We start from the raw sequence: 18,041 nt of genomic DNA, 5'->3' as shown, positions 1-18,041 counted from the left end.
TGAACTTGAACTGTATTTAATATTATATCCTGAAAAGTTCATTTGGCACTGTTCTTGTTTAGAAGATTCTGCTTAGAGTTTCCCATTCCATCTGCTATTAGTAAGTTAAGGGTAAATGACAGCAGAAATGATTAAATTCTCCTTTACACCATTGATTCAAGATACATCCTACCATTGGTTGCTTTTGAGTTTTTATTTTAATTGCTTTCTTTACCAACTTCTTTTATGCTTTTCACTTCAGTCCTTCTGATGTTTCCTCCAAACCTGTTAATATTTAGAGAAAATAGGCAATTGATTGATATGAAAGAATAGTGTAGCTGCTTTGGTGCATTCATATTGAGCGGTTTCATTAACATTTGTTTTTATGTGCAGTGGAAAACCTATGAAAAGAGGAATGTGCTTTGAGGAAACTCACATCCTGCTATGCCAAATACTCAGTAAGTCTGCAACAACTCTTGTAGAGAATGCTAGTGAATAATGCGCTAGGATTCCTTCCTTTCTCCCTTCCCTCATTTTGTATGAGAACAAACTTGGCTTTTTGCCTTATTTGAACGCAGTCCTCCAACAGTCAGCATCATTAAAAATGAAAATATATCTATTAACTCTGATAGCTTCTTTTTTTTAACTTTTAAGTCTGGTATAGTTGGACTAGATAATTTTCTTTTAAAAAAATCTTTAATTGCATCTGGAAGGGAGATGGAAAGTGTCTGTCCTGTACTTGCCAGCCTTTTTTTTTTAAACAGGATGGTGGGATTTTTACAAAGATAAGTAGGAAGGGTTAAGGAGGGATGTGCTTCCAAGCCAATTACAGCCCTAATGGGAGGGAAGAAGTGGAAGCATGGGATTTAGAGCACAGAGAGAGGTGGCTAGGACCTTGTAATTATTCTGAGTAGGATCATCCTTGAACTGAAAGAGTTGTGAAGATAATAGTTCACATGTGGTAGGGGAGAGGGAAATACGAGCTGAAAAATCAGAGTGTCTTACTACTTAAGATGTTTGGCTCCTCTGAAGAAATCTCAGTTTGTGTGAATCTGTTATTGGTGTGCAGAACTTGATCCTGATTGCTTCTCCATCTCCAATGCTGTGTTGGGAAGGGTGGGTAGCTATATGTTTGATCCTTAACAGTTCTTTCAAATTGATCCCTCTTGAGGGTTGTTTCATTATTCAGTTTAAGCCCTGTCTTTCCATTCTAGCAAACATTCAAACTAGGAGGTACGTCCTGAGAAAGACTGAACACAAGATCTGTTAATAGAGAAGGGGTTGCACTGTTTTTTCTCTCTACTGCAAGGATCAAGCATCCTTTAGGAGATTTTGACCAGTGCAAATACAGGTGGCCCAAAAGTATCTAGCTTAGTTTTTCATAACTGCTCTTGCTGAACCCTCACAAATCAGAAACTCTGGGAAGATAGCCAGCATCCTGAGGAAGTGAAATCTCTGAATCTGTGACCTCACTGGCAAACAAAACAAAGCTACTCCAGGAAGACACACAGTTTTCCATTCTTTAAAAAAAAACTTGCATCAAATTAGGAGTCCCAATACTCAAATTCTGTTCTTCTAGTGAAGGTGTTTTGAAAATTGTGCAGTGTCTGGTTTGTCTTTTATCCACAGAAGGGGAAATGTTTATACCAATTGTTTACAAACTATATGTAAAGGTTCTAGGGGGCAGTGCTCATCTCTGTTTCAAAGCCAAGAGCCAGCGCTATCCAAAGACGTCTCCATGGTCATGTGGCCAGCATGACTAAACACCAAAGGTGCACATAATGCTGTTACCTTCCCACCAAAGTGATCCCTATTTTTCTACTTGCATTTTTACATGCTTTCGAACTGCTAGGTTGGCAGAAGCTGGGTCAAATAACAGGAACTCACTCCATTACACAGTGCTGGGGATTCAAAATTCCAACCTTTCTGATCGACGAGCTCAGCGTCTTAGCCACCGAGCCACCACACCCCCCTACAACTATCTATAACCAATTTATTCCCCATTTTTTTCCTAGGAAAATGTTCTTTCTACTGAAAAGTAGAAATAATCCTTTATGAAAGCAGTTTTAAAATATACAGACTGAATAGAAGAGCGAGCAAAATAACTCTTTTGCATTGTTTTTATTATACTTGTGTTTCTTTCTAATTTTGACTTTTATGCAGTGGAGAAAAAAATTGGGCTATTGGGCAGTATAGAAATGCAGAGAATAAACAAGTGAGCAGCAACACTATGCTAGCCCTTTAGTTAGTTTGGATTACATTGCAATGTTGGCCTGTGTTTTGTCTTTTCAGATGTTGTAACCATTTTTTTCCTGAAGTCTTCATTTTGTAAGAAGTATATGGTAACTTTGTAGGTTGCTCCCTGCTATCATTATAGTATGTAAATTTCCTTAGAACTTTTGTGTGTTCCAAAAAAATTCTGCATTTTCAGCCTTTCCCAGTTTCATGTCTTCTGGGCTGAATTAACACGTATCCATCATCTCCAGCCAGCAAATCCATTTGATTTTATGGTACCCAAGTCAGCTAAGGATGCTTTACACATTTCTTGGCTAGGGAAAGGAAGACTATGTAACTTGAAGGAAAAGCTGGGCACTATTTTGCTTGCTTTGCACTTTTGTCTATTCACTTCCCCAGCCAAATCCACTTTAAAAAAAGGAAATGGTAAAGACAGCTTTGTGTACTATTTTTGCTCTGAAATGGGTGTGTTATTAGCCAGGAAATGGATGCTCTACACTCCACTAGTACCTGAAGTTTATGTAGCACCAGGAAAAGCGCAGTTCTGCCTTGCACCTGTGACCCATCAATTATGGGGCTGTTTTACGGGTTGCCATATGGATCCTCTAATTTTGAAATTGAATTGTTCTAGTTACCAGCTGCCCCACATTGTCTTCGTGCAGAATCCTTGCCCAGCTCCAGGTGTTCATGGTTGAAAAATATTTTTCCATCCTGGACTTTCCCATCTGTTTTAAGGTAGTTTAAAATGTGACTATTCCTCCCATCCTCCCATTATTTGAAATTGACTATGTTCTATGCTAGTTCTGGATCTGTTTGGGAACTTAAGCCTTAACTCTGTGATGGCGAACCTATGGCACATGTGCCAGGAGGGTCATGCAGAACCATCTCTTCAGGTATGCCAGCCGTCGCCCATTCTCCGGTGTATGCATGTGCACTGACCAGGTGGTCTTCGCATGCGCAGGAGTGCCAGAAACCAGAAGAGTAGCATCCCAGTGCATATGTACATGCCGGGAAGCTGAGCTTCTGGTTTCTGGCACACACATACACAGAAATTGGAAGACCAGGTGGCTAGTGTGCATGCACACACCAGAAACCGAAAACTCAGCTTCCCAGCGCGCAATGCACACTGGAGAGCTGCTCTTTTGGTTTCTGGCACTCCCATATGCACGCATCAGGGAGTTGCCCTTTCAGCTTCCAGCATTCCTACATGCATGCAGATGTGGTCCTGTTTCGGCACTCGGTGCCGAAAAGGTTCGCCAACGCTGGCCTAGCTCATCTACCTTAAGGATCTACATGGATGTCATGATGAGAGCAAACCTTTTCAAACCTAAGATTATCATGTCAATAAACCATAGGGCAATAAATAAATCTCACAATAAATCATATTAAAGAACAGTGTACCAGGTTTGAGATCAGTAGCTTCTCTTATGTCTGCAGTCCAGATCGTTTTATGTTAGTATGGTGGCTTGAGTTGGGAGAAAGTGAAGAGAAGCAGCAACATATAAGTAAATATTTGATGGCAGAAGGCACACAATGAATATGGCTGGCATTGAACTATATATGTGAACCACTGCCTGCTTTTGACCTTTCAAATATATTGCAGGTTTCCTGCTTTAATAAGGAGGAATTGTGTTACAGTAAAGGGTATCCCACCTTTATTCAAGTCTAAGAGAACTCCATCTCTTTACTCCCATATATCTCTTCAAAGGGGACTTGCTTAAAATTGCATTGTGGTTTTATTTGACAAATTATTGCTTTTCAGCCTAAATTCATTATAGATATATTTTACAAGCAACCTATTCACGTGCGTGTTGAAACAGTCCAATTAGACTTCTAAACCAGGGGCTTTTTTATGTGGATCTGAAAGCATGTAATCCTTAACCTATGACTATAATGGAGCCTGCCTATTATAGTCGCAAATGGTGACATCCATGAAATGAGACGTGCTTAGCACACACCCCTCCCATCTCTGTTCTCCCAGATGCCTCTGTTAACATGAAGAGCTGGTTAAGAGGAGCATGAGGTGCTTCATGGGTGGGGGAGTCACCCAGCTGGTACCATAAAAGAGGCAGACAAGCAGCTTTGCAAAGCCAACAGCAGCCAAGCAGAAAGGAAGAGCTCAGTTAACTTAGGGCCTAGCACTATGTTCCAATGCCAGAGAGGCTTCCAAACAAGCCTCTATATTTGGCCGATGATGAGGCCATGCTTGTGGGCTGGCCCTCTGCCTCAATGAGTGGGCTGTCAGGAGACTGCAAACTCCTCCTGGCTTCTTGCTGGGCTTTGGGAACCTCATGTGCTTCTTGCTGGGCTTTTGTACCTCATGTGCCAGCACCCAGAAGGCAATGCGCGTGGGTCCCTCCACAATCCTGTGCATGCACGCATGACCTCCCCCATGCACAACTGTGAATACATGAGTGACCCTCCCATGCGTGCCACATATCTGCACATGTGTGAGCTCTCCTGCACCCCCCCCCCCACATGCACGCCAGATACCCAACAATCAGCCATTGGGTGGGTGGCGCGCATGCAGGCGCAATAGACCTGCTCTGGGCAAGGGCTCATGTGCTGGCAGTAATGGCTCTGTGTGCCATTTCTGGCATGCATGTCATAGGTTTGCCATCACGGAACTAAACTCTCCATATCTGCTTCCAATCCAGATTCTTTTCAACCACTTTGTTTGCTAAATTTACAGGATGCCTGGAAAGAGGGTGACAAAATCTAAGTTACTTGCCTTGATGAGTGACTGCCAGGCTGAGGACAAGCTGCAGAAGGAGCAAAGAGAGGGAAGGAAGGAAAGAAGGAAGCAAAGAAAAGCTTCTTGCAGCTTGTTTGCCTTCAGTAGCTGATTGAAAACTGGGCTCTAAAGAAAAAAGCATTGCAAACATGCACCAAATGCCCATGCAGAAGAGAACTGTATCTCTTTGCTCCTGTGTATGGGTCCTAAAGGCAGTCAGGCAAGCAGCAAAAACCTTGGAAAGGTTTGTGGTCTCTCAATAGCCAGGTGATTGGGGCAGAAAACTCTGAAAACACCTGGCAGGAACTGTCAGAGCTCTGCTTCCTCTAGGCATGGGGAAGCACTGTGGGGATCTCATCAGGGCAGGATAGATAGATGGGGGGTGATGCTGCCATGACCCTATGGCTGTAAGGGCAAATACAGCTGTCAAAAATTTGAAACAGAGTTGTAGGAAGCTTTTTGGGGGAGTGGGGAGGTCCTAACTTCAAACAATGTTAAGTGACTGGTCGTATCTCAAGGTTACTCTACTACTTACTCACGAAATTATTTACCTTCTTTTTCAGTGACAAACTGAGATACTGAGGTAAATAAAACTACGGCAATATGTTCAGCGTAGATGACCTACTGATTTCTCATGGATACAAGCAAACCCAAAATCCTACCAATTCATCGGAAGATCCAGTTGACAGAGATCAACATGAAGATACTGGTAGGCAGCCTGGTCAGGCACCCCGGAATGGTTTACCAATCCACCCAGGAGCCATACCAAAGACCAATAGAGGAAGAAGATACCAAAACAATGACGGGAATTATTTTGTCATCAGAGGAAGGCCAAAGAATGTCCACCAGGAAGATTTGTCAGGTCCAAAAGATATGCAAAGAGGGTAAGTATTTTTTAAAAAATTTGATCAGCTTTTTGTCAAAAAATGTTGAAGCGCATGCACCAGGAGATTTAATTTCAATTGTGTTGAAAGCATTGTAAGAGGGAGTAACATGTGCTTCACCAGGTTAATTCTACACTACATTTATCACATTGAGAGAAAGTATGGCCAGGTGGTATGGGTCCCTACCTCTTTCATATTAATAATTTAGGCAAGGTTAATAAGCACTGTTATGTTTTTGCATATATTTGGACTTGGACAGTCAATTCTCCAAATATCTTCAAGAAACCCTGAAGAAAAACAGTCAGTTTTGCAGTAGTTTAACTGTTATGTTTGTAATCCTATTTGGGACACAGTTTGCAGCCTTTACAAAAAAATTGCAGTATGTCCTCTCCATTTTGCTCTACATGCAGCCAAAATATTTAATTAAAATATGAAAAAGGCCTCAAGAATGTCCCAAATAGCTTCTCAGAATTGATGAGTGTACTTGCCTCAGTTGAAAAATTATTTTTTCAGCACTGCAAAAGCTTTGAATGGTCTCTGCAGAAGGCAGTTGATAAGTGAGATCTACCTATACTTTCTTCTGATTACGGAATCACTCATGAACTGCCTTGTGCAGTGACCATTCAAAGTTGTGATGCTGCTGAAAAAATAACTTTGCAACCAAGACATGCAGTTATGACTTTCACAGCATCTGTCTGAGTCAGATGTTTACCATTATAGCCCTATGCCTGACCCATATTTTTCTTCCCTATTTAGAGATTGTCTAAACAGGTGATCTCTTTAAAGAATTTCTCCTATGCTTGACCTGTTTTCTATGTCTCACCTCCGAATGCAGAAGTGCAGAGGAAGGGATTACAAGAGAGTAAGCAGGCACACAATGAGGAATATACCAGGCTGTTTGTGTAGTATTGTGAAACATTAATGCCTTTCTTGTTAATTACTGCAGCACTGGAATAAGCATTTCAAAGGATATAGAAAAGGAAAGCCTAGTCATGGTCATTTCTCACTTGGCGACCGGTCCCAATTGTGGTTGTTAAGCAAGAACTACCTCAATTATAAAGGCTTCCATATAATTATCTTGGCACCATTTTATTTTAGATTCAAGATTTACAGGGCCATAATTCCTCCATGGAGTCAAGGGAAAAACATCTTTTCTTTGTGAAAAGAAAATTTGTAATGGTCTTAAATTTCCAGAAAGAAGCAAAAAGAATTTTTTGTTTACATGTAAAATAAATAATATTAAATAAAGTTGTGACTGGCTCCTAAATTGAGGTGTTAAAGAAGCTCTAATCTTTTTAAATGCTTTTAACTCTAAATTTTAGACTATGTTTTTGAATAATCTATCTTGAGGAATCAGTCAATCAATAAAAGATAGCAAGATAAATATACCATTTTTGATGCCAAAATACTTTTATAGGGGAAAAAAGGCTCATTCCTATGATGTCAGAAACTGAACTCTGAACTTTTTTGATTGTAACTAAAAACTAAATCCTGTTATGACTTTTATGTAAAAAATAAAATAGATTCATGATTTATGCTTTTGATGTTTAGACAGGAGACATTATAGAAAAAAGAATTGTAACTTCAGAAAGAGAGGTTAAATATAATTATAAATATGTTTTATATTACACATACACCAGTTAAACCTCAGCAGCTTTGTTACATCTTGCAAATCTGACCAAATCTTTTCCTAGATGGATCAAATGACTGGGAGATTTGTATTATCAGAAAGCAAGATACTTAGAGCAATAAACAAGGATTGGGGGCCAACATTGCAGCTAATTTCCAAATAATTTAATCTGTCAAATTATATTTGTAATCTGCATGATTTATCAGTTACATTTAGTAGGTTTATTGTTTGGGGTGGGGTGGAGTGTGGAGACTGCTTTCGAAATGTAAAAAAGTAAAGTTGACTTAGAAGAAAACAAAAAATGCCCTAGAGACATATTAATATTGAAATCTACATAATGCTATTAAAAGCAGGAAGTCTCAAACTGAATTTCACTAAAGCAAATATGAGCCACTCCTGGAGGTCCTGTTTAAGCCAGTGGCCTTGTCATCACTTTATAAAATGTGTTGCTGCGGCTTCATGCTTTCCTGCAGCTAGATACAAATGCATTTTTGAACTGAAACAGCCTGCACACGAAAGATTGCTCATTTGGAGAAATATTATGTGATTGTTCTGTTGCAGCTACTTATCAGTTAATAACAAAGTTGTGGCACATATTTGTTTTAAAAGACTAATGCAGAAAATGCAGATCACTCTCGGTCAGAGCCCCCAAAAATTAGCCCTTGATGTCTTCTCTGCTTGCTTTCACTGCAATTTTTGTGGGGGGTTTTAAATGTGAAAAATATTTCATGCAAAATTGACCCAATTTTAAAAAGGTAGCTGCTCACAGTTTTTAAGAAAAAGTTCATTTCAAAACTGTTATAAAACATTTTCAGAGAATTTGCTTGATGTGCAATATACATATTATGACTGAGGGAATCATTGAATGAGTGATTCAATCGCATGAGTGATTGAAAAAAGCAGTAAATTGGGAGGGAGGCTGTTGAAGATGGATGAAACTATAAATGACTGCAGCCACCCTGCTGAAATGTTTGGCTAATTTAAATAAAATTAGCCATTTACTTGGTAAATTTAATCCTTTGTTTCTGCTTGAAGGAGAAAAGGAAATGTTTATGTTGTATATAAAAAAAGTTTGATACATGGACAATGGGGGAGATCAGTATTTGTATTACATACCCAGGTACACACATTTTTTCCTGGCTCTGTTTCACATTTTGTTATGTTCTGTAAAGTATGATTTGTAATAGACATACACATTCACACACAATATATTCAATATTGATTTTATTAAAAAATTGGCAATGCTAGGAAGATAACATGGAAGAGAAGTGTGGTTTTGGTTTGGTTGTTTCTTTCTTGCTTATTTTTGTTTTTGGAGATGAAATTGTCTTAAATTTAAAATTTTATATTAACATCTTCCTTCTAGATAAATATGCAATGTTATCTTGCTTGCCAGCATATACTCCAAAGTGAGAGGAAGAATTCTTTTCTAGTTTATACAAAATATATTTCACACTATCAAAAATTATGGTTGATTTCCTTCATTGCCTTCTAAACAGATATCAGTACTGTGAGGAAAACCTTTTTTTTTCCAGGGGTCATTGGAAGGTCAAGCTAATGAACAAAGACTTAAGTTTTAACTGCATACACTGAAAATACTGAATATTGTCATAATTCAGGGAATAAAACTGCACAGGTTCTAGCCCCTCTTTGACATCCCACAGATGTATACCTTCTCAAGCATCTCTGTTTTTCCTTTTGCTAAAGTGCTCTTTTTTATTGTTTGGTTTGCCATAAATTAAAAATTGGGCATGGTTGCATGTCTCCAACTGACATCTTAGGATTGCAAAAGAACATAAAGTTTACTGGATGGCAGGCTGTCCTGAAAAAAATAAGTGTATAGTTAAGAATAATTTGTGTTTTAAAATCTGTTCCAGGTTCACAACTGTAATTCTTTATTAATTTTAAGAAGCTATATCTCAGGGTGGAAAAGTGTCTATGTATGTCGTAAAAAGTAATATAGCAGTTTCCTATCATATAAACATTATGCTGAAGAAAGAGGCATATTAATTACAAAATATAGTTACAATGCGAACTCTTTTGTGGTTTGTTGTGAAAAGTTCTGTTTTTTCGGAAATATGAAGAAAATAAGTTGAGTGTCTCATGATTATGGCTGGTTCAGATTCTTTACTAACTTAGATCCAGAGAAAAGAAAACATTTACAAAAATCTCTTCACTGGTACTTCCTTTCATTTGCAGGCTTTATGACCAATCACAGCTAAGTAGGTCTTCATACCCCAAGAAAGAAAACGATCCTGTTGTTTGGACAAGACAAGGCCAAGATTTCATTGCTCATGATTATTCTGATAGAGTAGACTGTGAAACAAGAGGAAAGGCTACAGCCTCTGCCCTGTTTAAAGGTGAAAACCAAGGTCAGTGGGAGGTTGAAGAATTAGATAATATGAGGAGTAACAAACAGGAGATGATGAAACCTCCTGGAAACCACAGAAGGCAAAGTTTGAAGACAGAAACATGGAAACAACCAACTACATTTGGACAACATGAGCCATATATTGATAATAAAGAAAGCCTGCATCAATATATGTATTTAGAAAGACAAAACACTGTGGCTTCCCATGTTAAGAATAAACCCCAGTCTTTCCCAGGATTTATTTCACCAGAGAATTCCAACTCTGCTGAAATTCCTGCTTTGGCCAGTAGTAAACAGCATAAAGTAAAGCCTGAGTTGGAAAATTTGAAATACTGTGAACCAGCAACCAAGTATGGCAGACCCCTGAAGCCTCCTTCATATGAATTTCATCAACAGAGTAGGGGAATTGTAGAAACTAATCCACCACATGAAGAACAGGAAAGACGTAAAACCAAAATTGATAAACCAGGTCAAGATTCTACCTTAGAGCCACCAGAGTACAACCCTCCTCCCTCTTACAAATCTCCTGGTCAGCAAAGTAAGAATCAACATGTACCTGAAGGAGTGTCTGACGACGCCGAGTGCTTTGTTAAGGAAATGCAAGTTCTAGAGCAGAGTATTTGTACTGGTACCGAGTCTTCGGTCAATCAGTTACAAATGGAAGAGAAAGAGCAGATTTTGTGTGATAGTAAAATGCAAGTGAAGAGTCAAGAGAGACATCAGTCTTCTGTTCAATATATTCCTTTTGATGACCCGCGAATACGGCACTTTAAAGTAATGCATCCAGCTGACCATCAGATGGAAGACCAAGCAGAAGATGCAAATAAGAGTAGTATCTTCTGTAAAAATTCTATGGCTCAAGAGTTCAATAATTCACATGTCCATGTACCAGACTCAACAAATATTGCTGTAAAACATAGCCCGGTCTCTGATAGCAGCAGATGGTTAGTGAAATCCAATGCAGATCAGGATAGTTGTGCCTTGTTCACCCAAAAAGGCTCTTATGACACAAGCAACAATATGAATACCGAATTCTCCAAGGTCAAACTATATGATCAAAGACCAGGTGCAACAGAAGTCTCCTCTGAGATACTGACGAAAGTGAAAGCCTTTGAACCTGGAACAGAAATTCAAGGCAAAAACCATTTAAAGAAAAAAACAAATGAAACTATGTTTTGCTTGGTGTTTGTCCCACTTCAACCTGAACAGCACATGCCAGTTTCTTCTAGTGAGAATAAACTGTGTTGCAATAGACATGTAAAAGATCAGAGTTTCCTAAGTACGTCGTCTTCTGATTCGGAGCTCCAAGCCCTTGCAGGAAACATGCTCAATAAGAATGTGTCAGAGATAGAAGATCTCAGCAGCAAGCAGCCTCCAAAGCCCCCAAAATTAGAGTATTCTGGCTCATGGCCATGCAGTAGGTACAAGGACCAGCAAACACAAACTAATTTCAGAGAAGAACTGCCAATTCAGCAGCCTCTCCACGGGTCGCAACTTAGGAAATCAAACACACTGACCAATGGCCACTTCTTAAAGTACGGGTCATCTACTACAGAATCGGCCCCGAGTAGTTTACCTATTGGTAACTGCAAAGGTAAACCAAATTCTCCCCCTAAGAAAGTTCAGCTTAAGAAACCCAGCAATCCTGAGTGTCCTAGGAGTGTAACCAACCCCAAAATGGGCCAGAATGAGTTGCGTACTACATCTACAGGGCCTCCTGGGGGAAAAAACGAGCCCAGTTTTGCCCATAAGGAAGAAAGGAAATCACCTTGCAGTGTCAAAGAAGCCTTTGGGCAGTTTCTCTTAAAGCCTGTTAGCCGACGTCCTTGGGATGCAATAAGTGAATTGGAAAGTTTTAATAAGGAGATTCAAAAACAAGAAGAAAGGAGTGAAGATGCTGGAGAGACTGAGCAAAAGCACGAGAGAGAAGAGAAGAATATGAAAAAGCCAGTGGGAAAAGCATGTAGAGCGGATGATGGAAGCCAAGAATATGGATGTGGTGCACAGACAGAGATAAAATCAGTCCCTTCTATGTTTAAAAAGGGAACCGATAAAAGTAAACCAGAAAGTGAAAATGTTTCTAACATCTCCGATACAAGAGTTGCATCTAGTGACTTTAGGAATGTTAGTTCAGAGACGAGAGAAATGGATAAATCAGTTGGTCTAAAACAAAAACAGGAAAATGCGAAAAAGATTATTAAACAGGCTATTGGTTTGCATCCAGTGAAATCAAATGTTTCTAATGCCTCGGACAGTGAAAATTCTTCTGTCCCATTCAAGAGCATTAATTCTAGGGAAGCAAGTGTTGAAAACCAGAAGGATAAGGATTCTGATAAGCTCAAAAAGGCAGCAGGCAGGAATATCCCTGATCCAGAAACCGCACCTGTAGCGCCATTGTTTTTTAAAAGAAGGAACCAAGGGTGCTCTGAGTCAAAGTTGAGATCTGTTGGTTTGGATGTCAAAGAAGGAATAAGCATTCCCAATTCTTCTACAAAGAACATTCCGCCAAATGAGTCTCTTCAGGCAAGAGCATCTAGGATCCTGGGCATAGAGGTAGCTGTGGAATCTCTAACAGCTGATAATAAAAATTCAGAGTCTGATAACATGGCACACAGCAGTGAATTGTCAAACGAAAATATAAGCACTGAAATGAAAGCAGATGTGGCTTCTTCCAAAGGAAAGCCTAAAAGCAGCTGGCCGAAAAGCACTTTCATTGGAGAAGATGTCTTGGGATCAGTCAAAGAGCAGTGTAGTGGAAAAGGAAAGCTGACCCGCGAACCGTCTTTTTGGTATCACCCTGATTCTAGCAAATGCCAGGAAGACCGTGCTTACTCTCTTGAATCTGCTAAGCTTCCTCTTGCTGAAAGAAAATCATTCCCTTCAAGTGTAGAAAAGAAAACTAGAAGCACTTCGAAGGCAACTCTGCTTGGGCAAGGCAATGTGGCCTCTGCTGTAAGCCGAGCAGCCATGGATCGCTTAGCGCGGATGAAAGAAGTTGATTCAGTTTCTCGCATGAGACGTCTCAGTATAAAGAATGCCCAATTTGGTGAGGATAGAGATGAAGACAACAAACAAGTCAGGAAACCAGAAGGGAAAGGAAGTGATTCTGCAGTTGGCCATACTGAAATTTCCCGCAAACCATCCCAAGGCAGTTGTGTTTCCAAGCGTATAATCTCACTGAATGAAAATGAACATTTAGGCAATAGGAATAGAAAGAAATATGGAAGAGATTTACCTAGCTCAGGTAAGATACAAGTTTCTCCAGGATTTGTATGGTGAGTGCATTATTAGGTGCATACACACTTTCCCAGAGGGGTCTTAAAAAGAAAATGTAATTTCCTGTTTGAGTCTTAGGTCTGAATTCTGCAGTTGCAATTTCATTTTTGGCAAGCAAACAGGAGATAGTCAATGGTTAGACAGGTACCCTATCAGATAAACCAGCTGTTTTGGGTTTGGGCTTTTTCTTTTACCGGTATACACCATTATAAATACCCTAGAGTGGAAGATGCTGTTATCCTGAAGGAATTTGCTATCTTCCGTTCCACATGCTCAGTCTTATGTTTTTAAACTCAAATAACTTCCAGTTTTGCCTGCTATGTTCACCCATCATGCTTTCCAGAAATGAATAGAGAGAAGGAAATATTTGGATCATCTGGGGGTTCATTTAAAGTAAAAACAGTTCCCCACATGCTGAATCTAAGATCTTATAAAAACCAGGTTTTCCATTTTCATATTTTCATAGAGATGTTAGTTGCCTTCAGATTCTTAGTGTAAATGTCTAAAAGCTGAAGGTTCTTTTAGAACCATCCTTCCGAATAGCTACATATAATTTTGTTTCTTTTTATTATTGCTTATTTCATATTGTTTATTCCAACAGTGGTTCCATATCGCCTTTGAGTAGAGGAATCAATTTAGCTTAGTTCTTTTATTTAGTGTATAAGAATTGCTTTAATCTGATCTTCCATCATTCCTAGCAAGATGACTAAACATCACAGAGAAGATGGGAGGTGGAATCTTATCATTCCTGGCAGACAACAGATTGGGGAGGATGCCTTAGAAATTTGGTTGTGTATTAGCCAGATATTCCATTTGGGTTTTGAACAAAGGTGAGGGATTCCAGTAACTGAGGGAGGCGAGATTGAGAGCAAGATTCAAAGATGTGTTCCAAACAGAATGTTTTAATGACATGTACTTTAATTAATTTTCTCACCTCTTTACAGTCTGTTAGGTAAAGAATAATCATATCTGATCTAAAATATGGGGTGAGTTTGTCTCTCTTCCCCAATAGTGATCCTGTTACAAAGACATATTTTTAAGGAATGACTTCTAAGGTAACTATAAAAAGTAGCTATAATTTTAGAATGAGACAGTTGACTTCCAGAAAAGCCACAATGAAGAGATTGTCTATTTTACACAATATGTTGTGTTTTTAAGAATTCTCTGAATCCTTTAAGTGCTTTTCTGCTATCCTTTATCAGCAGACAAACTTTAATATTTTTTGTTGACATTCCTCAGTTGTAAAATGAAAGCATATATTTACTTTGTCAACAAAATGCTTTAGTATGAATTTTAATTTTTTTCATGCTCACAATGGCTCTCTAATACAAATAGAATATAGAAGCTTAAGAAATAAAAATCCTATATAGATATAATTGTTATGAATTGTTAGTACTAATCATGCTCGCTTCCTATTTTACAGAGGTCTATGATCCGAGCCGGGTTGAAAGGGTGTGATACAAAAAGAACTGGCTTTCAAGAGATTTCAGATCTTTGTGAGGCAGTTTTCTAAGTGGCACCATGTGGAAATATCCTTAAGCCTCAATGTTTAGAGTGTGTTGGTAAAACATCTTAACCTGCTAGAGGAGGAAAACAAGTCTTTATGGAGAATGTATGCTTTCTTGAACTTGCATGAGTGTGTGTGTGTGTATCTGCGCACGCACAAAGACCTCTTAATCTGGAACCATCTGTTTTTCAAAGCATTAAGATTCAATGCCTCTACTAGTCATGGACTGGCCATGTTTAAACTGAATTGAATAGTGTTCAGTCAGAATGTTAAACAGAATTTGGGAGGGACTCAGGGAAAGGGTTGCTTATTTCTCTATAAAAAATGTAAAAAACAGATTAAGAAAATTATTTTTTGAAGAAAAAATAAGTTTAAATATCCAAGCTTCTGAACTCTCGGCCTTGTTGAACATTGGCCACAAAACGGGTTGCAAGAGAACCACTGTTGCCTTTTCAGTTCAAGGAGAAGCCCTGCCAACAGGACTGAATGCCGACTGACCAACTGTGAAATCAATTGGGACTTGGTCTGAAACGGCTTTGAGTGGAATTCGTTCCTTCTTGCATGTCAAGACAATACAGACAAATGCACCCTTGGAGGAGGTGAACCCAAAATATGGCAGAACATTTTGCAGCCCCTGATCGAGTCAAACCAGGATCAACTCCACTTTAACTGCTGTTCTGCCCTCCCTGTTGTGTAGTTCATTCTGTTTCCTTTTTCTCTTTGTAGTTTGGGCCTAACATTCTATGCACCACCATCTTGCTTGTTTGTTACAGCACACATCCTTTTCTAATCCAAGCAATCTTTTTGCAGAATGTGATGTAATTTTCTTTTATGTGAGCAGTTGACCAGTTCTTTCATTGGTAAGGTCTCTTCCCCCCCGCCCCGCCCCTCTTCTAGGTGAGTTTTTCAAAGAAAGCACTTAAGAAGCTTTATTTATGCACATCTTCTACACATTCCACGTTAGTCTCTCTCTACAGCTGCCACGCTGTGTATTATATTTGTTTATGTGTATATAAACAGTCTTATAAAGGAGGTACCTAAACCTAAACAGGCCTAATTTTCTTATTGCTTGGATTGGTCCTTTTACATGAGGATGTTGCTAGTGTTGGTTCAACTGATTGCCAGGTTCAACCAAGCTAATTGCCAAAAAATAAAAAAGATCAGTTTAAAATGTTTGCATCCTTAAGTATGTAAATTTTGTTTGTAGGAATGCAAATACTGAAGTCTTATACTACAAATGTACCCATTAATAGAAATAGGAATCCTTTGCCACTATTTAATTCTTGGAGAAAATCTGGGACCATCCCTATGTAAGAACAAGGGATGATGCTTGTTTTCACTTGCATTTTTGGCAACTCTAGCAATAAGCAACAAAAAATATGTATTTTCAGTCATTGATGCTTAGTGCCATTTTTATTATGCTGTTGTTTGTGCCTATATTTAAAACTCTTGAGCCAGATTTGTTAGCACCATGTTGGTACAGAAACTCAAAAAATTGCCCTGCCTTTATGTTTGAATATTATATTTATACCTGTTTTGTTTAATGGCAATCCAGATAGGATTCATACTTTGTAAGCACACAAAGAGTTATTTTGTCACTTAGAAAAGAATTTAAGTTGGATTTAGGGCAAACCTTATTCATTTCTCCAGGAGTAATAGCAGTTTAATTTACTCAATGTTTATGTATTTCATTTGTCTGTTATTCTTTTTATTTGTTAATATACAGCTGGAAATAACGATCCTGCCTGCTTGTTTTGTGTCTGTTTGTTATTCTATCAAAACCATGTTACCTATTTTAGTATTTCAGATTAATAGGTACACAAAGAGATAAATATGCACATATACACACATTTACCCACAAAGAACTTTTTGTTATTTGGAAAAATAGCCTGCTTTTTTCCCAGCAGCTATAATCCCTTATTTATAACCTCTGCTATTAGAAGATTATCTAAATGTTTAAAATTTATTATACATTAAGCAAAATAATGTATAGTTTCTTACATAGGTTTCTTCCCAATTCTATTTTGTGTTTCCAGCAGTTAAAAGATACCAGGTTTTTTTTTGCTTCTAATCAGATTTTACCTGGTTAAAAAAAGATTGTTCAGTATTTTTATCCTTTGGAAACAGTTGACATGGATACATTAGCCATTGTCATTCAGGTGCTAAGTGTTAATTGTGTACACGAGGTATATTTACCAAACATTTAGCTTGGATCCAATGCATTGTTTTTCTGCATGCTGGCTGGAGAATTCTGGGAGCAGAAATCCACACATCTTAAAGTTGATATTGGGAAACACTGATCTAATGATTTTACTGGGGACAGGAAATTCCCAGTTATTATAGCTGGTCCTCACGTAATGACTGATCACTTTATATAGGTACAAAGGCCACAGAATGGGTGCTTTTGGGCCTACAAAGCATCCCTGGCTATTGAAAGGAGTTGTGGTGTCATCGTCCCCCTTTAGTCATATGAATGCACATCAGATAGGTTAGCTTTACAACTGGTTGTGGCATTCTGCAGTCATGTGATTGCGACTTATGTTTTTGACTACTTTCCTGCAAAAAGATACCCCTTCAAACAAATGGGTTCACTTAAGGACTGTCACATTTACTTAATCACCACTGTGAAAAATCTGAAAAATTACGTCCCATCAGCAAGTGTATCTTGATTTATGACTGTAACAATTTAGGCTCAGTTAAAATCAGACTCCTGCGCTCAGTTAAAATCATAAGTTGAGAATTATCTGCACAAAAACAATAGTAGCCAGAAGTAGTCTTGATTAGGGGACTGGAGACTAAAACGTATGAAGAACGGTTACAAGAACTGGGCTTGGCTAGTCTAGCAAAGAGAAGGACCAGGGGAGACAGGATAGCAGTCTTCCAATATTTGAGGGGCTGCCACAGAGAGGAAGGGATCAATCTATTTTCTAAAATGCCTGTAGGCCAGACAAGGAATAATGGAAACTGAACAAGAAGAGATTTAATTTGGAAATAAGGAGAAACTTTCTGACAGTGAGAACAATCAACCAATGGAACAGCTTGCCCTTGGAAGTTGTGGGAGCGCCATCACTTGAGACTTTCAAGAAGAGATTGGACTGCCATTTGTCAGAAATGGTGTAGGGTCTCCCGCTTGGTCAGGGGGTTGGACTAGATGACCTATAAGATCCCTTCCAACTCTGATTATCTGTTAACTAATCTGTTAATCTCCTTGTTTATTTTGCTGGTAAAAGTAGCCCAAAACCAAGTGAATAAAAGTTACTGAAAGTAAGTTACAAAGTTGATCATAGAATCAATAATCAGGGAGCAATTCACAACTACATTAATGCTAAGGCCGCCTTCCTAAAACCCACTAAAAATATTTGCACTTGTGACATACTGTGGTGCAGACTAATTAAAGGAAGGAGCCATCAGAAGGCCATTCGACA

At 38.7% G+C, this 18,041-nt stretch overlaps 1 protein-coding gene across 2 annotated transcripts in view; it reads left to right on the top strand.

Annotated features, from left to right (window-relative positions):
- Positions 1–16,352, top strand: part of JCAD (junctional cadherin 5 associated) — a 38,573-nt gene extending 22,221 nt beyond the window's left edge. For both annotated transcript variants that reach the window (XM_026710086.2, XM_087918011.1), the window contains exons 2-4: positions 5,512–5,832; positions 9,662–13,077; positions 14,533–16,352. In XM_026710086.2, the coding sequence (XP_026565871.1) occupies positions 5,552–5,832; positions 9,662–13,077; positions 14,533–14,567 (3,732 nt within the window). In that variant the 5' untranslated portion in view covers positions 5,512–5,551 and the 3' untranslated portion in view covers positions 14,568–16,352. The remainder of the gene's footprint in view (positions 1–5,511; positions 5,833–9,661; positions 13,078–14,532) is intronic.
- The last annotated feature ends 1,689 nt before the right edge of the window (positions 16,353–18,041 follow it).

Source organism: Pseudonaja textilis, chromosome Z (genome assembly GCF_049901715.1).
Source record: "Pseudonaja textilis isolate UNSWEBS1 chromosome Z, rPseTex1.2, whole genome shotgun sequence".
Taxonomy (NCBI): Eukaryota; Metazoa; Chordata; class Lepidosauria; order Squamata; family Elapidae; genus Pseudonaja; species Pseudonaja textilis.
Note: the sequence above shows the minus strand (reverse complement) of the source record. Positions and strands in the feature narration are given on the sequence as shown.